The sequence below is a fragment of the Crinia signifera genome, chromosome 19, assembly GCF_055691185.1.
Source record: "Crinia signifera chromosome 19, ASM5569118v1, whole genome shotgun sequence".
NCBI lineage: Eukaryota > Metazoa > Chordata > Amphibia > Anura > Myobatrachidae > Crinia > Crinia signifera.
In genome coordinates, this window is record NC_139226.1 from 71,978,634 (window position 1) to 71,987,656 (window position 9,023).

Consider the following 9,023-nt stretch of genomic DNA (forward strand, 5'->3'; position numbering starts at 1 on the left):
TCAGCTTGGATAAAGCAGGTTATCTCTCCCCAAAACCCTGATAGTATTCAAGACAGCAGCTACATGGTGCCGTCTGAGGCCATGGTCTACAGGACTAATCCCGCCAATCCTGTTATTGACATGCTGGCCAGCAAATAGCGCTCATCCGCGAAAACCTTAAGCAAATCACAGCGCGTTTCTTGTTGATTGACGTCGGCGGCAAGCAATCGATCGGCGGCGCAGCAGACTGATGCATCGCTCCACCAATCAGCGAGCGCTTTGGGAGGGCCGTCTGCGATGATTAACCCGTCTGTAACGTCATTTTAGGCAGTTCGATCGGTAGCGGGAGCGGAGAGCGGACAGCAGGGAGCTCGAAGGCAGCAGCCCCCCACCGCCGGCCTGAGTTACCATCAACACCCGGGGAAGGAAACAAACGTGCCACCGCCGGCCCGAGTCACCACCTCTGAAGGCAACCAGAGTCGTCATTACCACCACGCAGCCATAATCACCATGAGCAGCGACGTTGAAACGCAGCAGCAGCAGCCAGCCGCCCTGGAGAGCAAGTCCGGCCCGGAACCGGCGGCTACCGTGGGGGAGAAGAAAGTCATCGGTAAGTGTTTTATTATAAGGGGATTTTTTTTTCCACCGTTCTAGCCAGTGCGGCATTGAGGTGGTTAATGTCGGTTGGGCTCTGACGGTTTGAACGCTCGCCACGCGCTGCACTCCCCCTCGCCCTCCGCCGTGACGTCACTGCTTCCTGTATCCTCGCCTCAAAATGTCCGTCCGCCTGCGGCCTAGCCGGCCACGCTCAGCCCTATTGTGTCAGACCCCGCCTTGTCTACTCCAGCCCACTCACACGTGGATCCTGGGGGGGGGTGCACGTCTCAATGCGGGGCCGGTGCTGCTGTCACTATGAACGTGTGGGGGGCAAGGGAGGGAGCTGGGTCGGGTCTTGGCTTGGTTCCGGCCACGTGGTGCATAGTAGTCTCATTCTGCAGGGCCCGGTCCACCTCCCGACTGCATGTTGTGTAGTACACCGCTGTGTGCCTGCGGCCATGCTGCAGATTCGTGGCCTGATCTGACCCCTGTTATGTTCCCATTGGTCTCCAGACGTGTGATAACTGACTTCCTCTACTCTGTCTTCTAGCAACCAAGGTTTTGGGCACTGTCAAATGGTTTAATGTGCGTAATGGATATGGATTTATAAACAGGTGAGTTTATTACTTTTATTAGTATGCATTAGTGGGTGCAGGCCCCTTTGACACTCCATGTTCCTTTGTTTTTGGCCATGCTGATAAACTAGAAGACCTTATATCTGATCTCCATGAATAAGAAACTGTTAATAAATAAAATGTATACTGAAAGGCCATAGCTCATGTTCTTGTAACATGCTCTGGTTACACCTTCAGTAATGAATGTTGTCCTCATACTTGTTTTGAAGGCTGGAAAATAGTAAAAATGAAAAATAATCCCTTTTTATTGTTTATCTATATATAGGGCTTAAAGCTTGTTCACTTAAACAATTTCTCCCCCCCTCTTTACTCCAATGTAGGAATGACACCAAGGAAGATGTGTTTGTACACCAGGTATGGCATATATGTGCATCTGTGTGTGTGTGTATATATATATATTTTATTATTTATTATTTATTATTATTATTATTTATTATTATTATTTTTTGTGTCTACATTTGATCTGGCTAGTCCATGCATGTATATAAAGGGACTGATTTTTTTTTTTTTTTTTTTTTTTTTTTTTATTTAATTTTTGACAATTTTCTGATATCTTAAGAAAAATCTTTGGTAAAGATGTGTGCTTGCCTGAAATAGGTACTTGTGTATTATCACGGCGCCCGTTGCATCGCATACCACTAATTAAGGCAGGGGTGTCCAAACTTTTTGCAACGAGGGCCGTATTTGGTGAAGTGTAAATGGTGTGGGGGCCAACCTGACATTTTTTTGAATCAATCACCTCAGAATGGTCCCCATTCATTGTATGTCCCCAAGCCTGACCCTCCACTGTATGACTCCCATTCACTGTATGCCCCTGCTCCCCCAGCCTGACCCTCCTTCACTGTATGACCTCCACTCTGCCTCCTCCCTTCTCTATATGTTTACCAGCCCCTTGTGTGAGCCAGAGAAAGAAGAGGCAAAGCAGGAACTGCAAGGACAGTAGATGCTTGGGCTCCTGCTGCCCTTCTCCGTTCTGCATGTTATGGGAGCAAGCTTCCCCCTTGCTGCCCCACTCCCCAAACACTGCTGTCACTGATTGTGGAGTAGGGTCATATACGATTGCTGCAGCAGGGGTAGGATGCCAAACCTCTCGCTGTGGCGGCCGGCACCTCCTCACTGCAGCAGGACCGCAAGGTAAAGGCGCACTCGCCGGGGCCCCACCTTTAGTATCCTGTGCTGAGCTTCCCACATCTGATGCTCTGCCTGCTTCCAGCTGGAGGCTGCGGGCCGCTTGAAATGACAGCACGGGCCGCAATTGGCCCCCGGGCCTGACTTTGGACATGCCTGAATTAAGATGTGCGATGGACCCGATTTGAGGCTTTTCCCGGGATGAGTGTACAATTTTAATATTGCGTCGCATTCCATTATAATGGCATGCGATGCGACACTATTTCAATGTTAAATGCCACCCCACTATCAACGCCAACCCGAAGTGTGGCGTGCGCAGCGGTACGTGTCTCAGATGTTTTCATACCCCCGCTATCCACATTGGAGTGGAGTTGATTTTTATAGTGTGGCGAGCGGATGCGCATTACTGCGCTCACCACACTATATAAAATCAACTCCACGCCGACGTGGATAGTGGGGGTATGGAAAGGTCGGAGGACGCGTGCCGCCGCTCGCCACGCTTCGGGTTGGTGTTGATAGTGGGGAGGCGTTAACAATGGGGCATTTCAACATAGTCATTACCCATCAGGGGTGTACAATGTAAAATCGGGGGGGGGGGGGGGGGGGGGGGGGGGCATTTAACATAGGAATCAGGCATCTGGGTGCCTGTACAATTAAAAATCGTGTATAATCGCATGCGATCATATAGCATGGCATGCAATGAGATTTTGTGGTTGTACAATGCCCTGCGATGGATATCGGGGGCGCCTTGATAATACGCAAGTACCCTGAAATCTTTTGTCCAGGACAGACAAAAGATTTGAAGGCTAATTTTATGTGCAGGTCTTTCTAGTGTGTGGGCACCTTGAGTCTCTGCAATTTGGTAGGTCTGGATTGCAAGTCTAGTGAACACTCAGAATAAGTGACTGGTCTTAAAGCTAGGAATAAGCACTTGGCTATTTTAAAATAGCCTATGCTTGTAACAGTAGTGTGACTTCACACTGTTCATGAAGCTTAAACTTTGTATTAACTTGCCATTAAAGCTATTTCTCAATGCTTTTCCAGACTGCCATCAAGAAGAACAACCCAAGGAAGTATCTTCGCAGTGTGGGAGATGGGGAGATAGTAGAGTTTGATGTAGTTGAAGGAGAGAAGGTGAGGTTTCAGTGCAAAACTGCAGTTTGGACTTTGGTGCCATGAAAGTTCCTGAGATTTATTGGTCTTCATCTCTCAGCATCAATGAACTTCCTATTCAATGGAACACATATAGTTCAGACTTCATGTTTAGATGGTGACAAGGTCCTTAGGCTTTGGTGCTAGACTTGACTGCATTAATCACTACCGCTGTCTAATTCAGTGAACTTGAGTTTATTTTTTTTTATTTTTTTTAGAAGAATCCTTCATGGTAAACATATGTACATCAAACTAAATCTATATAAAATGTAATACTAATGTACCGTAACTTCATGAGCACCGCTGCAGAAAGTATTGCTCCTCTGGGCACAACATTTCAAGTGACAGTTGCTGGAACTTTCACAGCAAGAGGGTTGTAGAGGGAATGAGCCAAGACAAACTAGCTTGAAGGCTGCTTCAACACCCCCATGGTGTTTATTATATGGGTGCAAAGAGAAAAAGCAGTTAGTGCTGTACATGTAACTTTGAACCATACCTTTCTTATACCCTATGTCTTCAAAGGGTTTATAAAGTAAATAAAATGGAGAGGCTACATAGCCAAATATATTCATTAGAAAATCTGGTTGTGCTGCAGCTCCTGGTGCATTTGTCTTTCTAAATCAGAACTTTGTAGTTTATTGGATTTCATTTTTCTCATTGAGGCAGGATTTTCTTCTTATTCCTGAATGTTTTATTTGCAATTTAAGAAGAGATTGCCTAATTGCTGGAAAAAAAAACAGCTGTAACTTGATAGTGCTTGAGGTGCAGATAAAGTGTATAATAAAGATTACGGTACTTGTGAGTTATCTGGACGCCCGATTTTTTGATTGTATGCTTTAAGTTAAGGCATACAATCAGATGCGATGCGATATCGCATCGCATCGCATGCGATATCGGATGCGATGACCCGATTTTTCCATAGGAATCAATGTTAAAATGATTCCTATGGAAAAAGGGGTCCTTTTCATACCCCTACTATCCAAGTGGGCATGGAGTTGGATATAAACCTGTGGCGAGCGTAGCGAGCCACCGAGCCCGAAGCGTGGCGAGCGAAGCGAGCCCCGCGAGGGGACGGTATTCCGTGTCCCCTCGCGGGGCTCGCTACGCTCGCCACGCTTCGGGCTCGGTGGCTCGCTACGCTCGCCACAGGTTTATATCCAACTCCATGCCCACTTGGATAGTAGGGGTATGAAAAGGACCCCTTTTTCCCATTGAATTCCATGTTAAAATGGACTCAGTCCATTTTAACATTGATTCCTATGGAAAAATCGGGTCATCGCATCGCATCCGATGGTCGCATGCGATGCGATGCGATGTGCCCGATCCGACCCGATTTTCAAATCGGGCGTCCGGATAACTCACATGTACCAAGATTACAGTTGCATCCGACAATGCATCAATCTCTAATGCGTGCACACACCTAAAATGGAACTAACCTTTTATTTTCCCTCAGGGTGCAGAGGCAGCTAATGTAACTGGCCCAGAGGGTGTACCTGTCCAAGGCAGCAAATATGCAGCAGATCGCAATCATTATCGGCGCTATCCACGCCGCAGAGGTCCTCCGCGTAATTACCAGCAAAACTACCAAAACAGTGAAGGTGGTGATAAGCCAGAAGAAGTTGAGAGTGCACCAGAAGGAGAGGGTGCTAATCAACAAAGGCCTTACCGGAGGCGTCGTTATCCACCGTACTACTTAAGAAGACCATATGGACGCAGGCAACAATATCCCAATGCCCCAGTACAGGGTGAAGTGGTGGAGGTAGTCTATTGTCAACATTAAATGTAGTTCCCATGCTTTACAGGTTAATCAAAAGTCAAAACTTTGTTCTGAGTGAAATCATTCTAAATGTCAATTGCAATTCAGCAGTAGGTTATGTCTGTCTTGGACATTTTTTTTTTTTCCTCACTATTTATTTACCTGCTCATTGAGAAAATGTATGATCCATAAAGGTTTGAGTTGTATGCTGGGTACACACTAGAGTTTGTTCTAGAAATAACACCTGCCAGTGTACTAGATATTGTCTGACATATTTAACACTGTACTTCCAATCAGCTGCTCTAACTGGCAGCTTTAGCTTGTTTGTACCTAGTCCAGTGGTTCCCAAACTGTGTGCCTAGGCACCCTGGGGTGCCTCAGGACACTTGCAGGGGGTGTCTTGGGTTGGTAGACCAAGATCAATTCATTATTTATGGTCAATGTACCAGGAAAAAACAGTGCTTGTGGCTGCCAATCATAATATATGTGGACAAACAGAAGCAAATCCTACCCCTCACCAGATAACTGAAGTATAAACACAATGCACTTTAATTTTTATTTTTTTCCCTGAATTTCTCGATAAGAAGCATTTGGCCTAGGGGTGCCTTGAAAATATTTTGATGCTCTAGGCTGCCGTGATTCAAAGTTTGGGAACCACTGGTCTAGTCTATGATCAAGATCCTTGATGGCTAACTTTGACACTCCAGATGTTGCTGAACTACACATCCCAGCATGCCCTGCTACAGTTGCTATCTAGATGATTGCTTTGTCTTCAACCATGCCAGTTGCCTATGGCTAATTATCTTTATAGAATGCACCTGATGCTAAAATGCTAATTAGTTGCCATGGGCAATTTCTCCACTGACTCACTACTCCACTCATTTCAAAGCTTCATATCTCTCAAAGAGTAAAGGTGGCCATACATCTACAGATCAATTGTGAGATTGGACTGGTTGGAACAAAATCCTGGTAATGGATGAGAGCAAATGAGTTGACAATTTTCTTTGAAATGCTGGAAAACTGTCACTCATCCATTACCAGGTTTTTGTCCCAACCAGCCCAATCTGACAATCGATCTGTAGCTGTATGGCTGGCTTAACACCTTTCTCAAATTTTTTTTTTTTTTTTTTTGTGGCGCGACTCTGAAGAAACTTTTACTGTGCATTGGCTAACTTTCTAGGTACTCAGTGGCTTTTTTTTTTTTTTTTGGTTCCCCTATAGTTCGCATTAAACATTTTAATGTTTTTTCCTCCTTAGGGAGCAGACAGCCAAGGAGTAGGAGAACAAGGCAGACCAGTAAGACAGAACATGTACAGAGGGTTCAGACCACGATTCCGCAGGTATGTTACAGGACAAGAACAGAAAAGATTCTGCGCGCAGGTTGTGAGATTATGCACTGCAGCTGTCTCAAATTAAGGGGAATACCAAACCCCTTAGGAATTATGGAAACAAACAAAAGAAGAGAATAGAGGCAGCGCTGTGCAAAATCACTTTTCCTTATTTATTAAAAGGTAAACATTAACACTTTAAAAATAAATTAATATGACTGAAAGTCAACAATATTAGCAGTCATCAACAATACTGCAAGCATCACAAACATGTATCCCCCTTAGCTGATTAGTATCATATAGGGTTAACTGCATGCATGCAAAACGTTTCCTCCTGAGGAAGCCGCTGAGATTCGATAAGGCGGAGAAACACGTTGAGGAAAACGGGGACTTTGTTTGGCATCCATTGTTTACGGAGCCGGTGGATAACCATTGATATGACCGCATCTACTTGGAAAGCACCAGCGGTCGGAGTGTGACACCGGGGTCTGAAAGCCCTTTCCCCCACCCAGCGTCTGGACTACCATAAGTATAAAATTTGCAATACCATATGCACATAGGTGGGACTGGACTGAGCTTATTACTAAACTACTAACCATCTAAACCAGGGCTGGGCAATTGCGGCCCTCCAGATGTTGAGGAACTACACATCCCAGGATGCTTTGTATTAGTTTTGCTATGTGGCCATGCTGAAACTGATGCAAGGCATGCTGGGATGTGTAGTTCCTCAACATCTGGAGGGCCGCAATTGCCCAGCCCTGATCTAAACGCAATAAGTGATCACAGAAGGAATTGAATCATTTAAACGTTTTGCATGCAGTTAACCTATATGATACTAATCAGCTAAGGGGGATACATGTTTGTGATGCTTGCAGTATTGTTGATGGCTGCTAATATTGTTGACTTTCAGTCCATATTAATTTATTTTTAAAGTGTTAATGTTTACCTTTTAATAAATAAGGAAAAGTGATGTTACAGGACAATTTGACCAATTAACAGATTTTCAAGTGGGCCACCCCAATGCTTCTCAGTAAAATACTGCTTTTCAAATTATTTTCTTCTTTACAACTTGAAAAACATTAGTGGTTTATTTTGAACCAGTAATAGGAATAGTCATGACTGGTAACTTTTAGTGTAGGTGTAACTATTTTTAGGGTTCTGGATTCTTTCTATAATTTGACTAAATGGCACCTTTTAGCTCATAGTATAGTGAATGTCTTAAATGTTCTAATTGTTCTCTTGACAGAGGACCACCTCGTCAGAGGCAACCCAGAGAAGACGGGAATGAAGAAGACAAAGAAAATCAGGGGGATGGAACCCAGAGTCAACAACCACCTCAACGCCGGTACCGCCGCAACTTTAACTACAGACGCAGACGCCCAGAAAACCCTAAACCACAAGATGGTAAAGAGACCAAGGCAGCCGAAACATCAGCAGAAAACACGTCCGCTCCCGAGGCTGAGCAGGGCGGGGCTGAGTAAATACCGGCTTACCACCTCTACCACCATCCGGGTTAGTGTACGATCCTGATGAGCACATCTGTCATTCTAACTTTACATTTTTTTTTTTTTTTTTTTTTATTTGTACAATGTTTTGTAGGGACTCCTATTTTATATTTCTCTCCCAGTTTGTAGCATGGCAAGAGACTTTTTAGAACTGTCATTTGACAGGCTCTTGCATTTTGTATTTACGAAAGGGTTGTTCTGAAATGGACTTCTGAATCCATCTTTATCCACAAGAGTAAGAAATTATTTTCAAGCAACTTGTGTCTGTTTTTCTTGCAGTTTTGTCATCATATAAAACAAGATTTGAAATTCCAGCAATAAGAAATTGAACAAAGAATTGGAACTGAAGACCTTAAGTGCTTGCTTTTTGCTGTTGACCAGATGTCGTTGTGCATGGTTTCTTGCAGCAACGTGTTTATTTTTTTTTTTTAATCTATGGTCTCCTTTTGGGAATGACAATTTTTTAAACATTTTTTCGCAATCTACCTATAAAGGTTTTTAAATTGTTTCTTATCTGGTCAAACAAAGATTTTTTAAGAACCTCATTTTTAATTTGTAATAAGTACACCTGATTTTTTTTTTTTTTTTTTCCAAAAAGTCAACAAACTGCAAGCATCTGTTAATAAAGGTCTCAAAATATCTTGCGACTGGTTTGTAATTATAAATAGAAATTTAAAAAATGAGTAAATCTGTTTAGTCTTGTATAATGATAACATTTTGTGTGGCCAGGTTTTTGAAACCTACGGCAGTCTTACTTCATTACTGACTGTCAGTCTCCAAATGAAGTTGCAGACCTGGGTACTTGTTTCCTAGCAGGGCGCCCACTACTCTATTTACGTAGTGGGCTATTCAGGGTAAGGAAATTGGATCGCATCGTATGCCCTTAATGGCATCCAATCAGATGAGATCCAATTTATTATCTTATCCTATCTTTTTAATGGGC

The 9,023-nt window shown here is 43.9% G+C and overlaps 1 protein-coding gene across 1 annotated transcript; it reads left to right on the forward strand.

Moving 5' to 3' along the window:
• Window positions 1-290: 290 nt before the first annotated feature.
• On the forward strand, window positions 291-8,720 carry YBX1 (Y-box binding protein 1). Its single transcript, XM_083162777.1, has 8 exons — window positions 291-589; window positions 1,127-1,190; window positions 1,532-1,565; window positions 3,384-3,473; window positions 4,945-5,250; window positions 6,505-6,587; window positions 7,822-8,087; window positions 8,360-8,720. Exons 1-7 carry the CDS (start codon window positions 490-492, stop codon window positions 8,054-8,056), a joined length of 912 nt encoding a protein of 303 aa, XP_083018903.1. The 5' UTR covers window positions 291-489; the 3' UTR covers window positions 8,057-8,087; window positions 8,360-8,720.
• The last annotated feature ends 303 nt before the right edge of the window (window positions 8,721-9,023 follow it).

Coding starts and splice junctions, on each gene's coding strand:
- YBX1 (XM_083162777.1), top strand. CDS start 490: ATGAGCAGCGACGTTGAAACGCAGCAGCAGCAGCCAGCCGCCCTGGAG. Junction 590..1,126: donor GGGGGAGAAGAAAGTCATCG/GTAAGTGTTTTA, acceptor TCTGTCTTCTAG/CAACCAAGGTTTTGGGCACT. Junction 1,191..1,531: donor GGATATGGATTTATAAACAG/GTGAGTTTATTA, acceptor ACTCCAATGTAG/GAATGACACCAAGGAAGATG.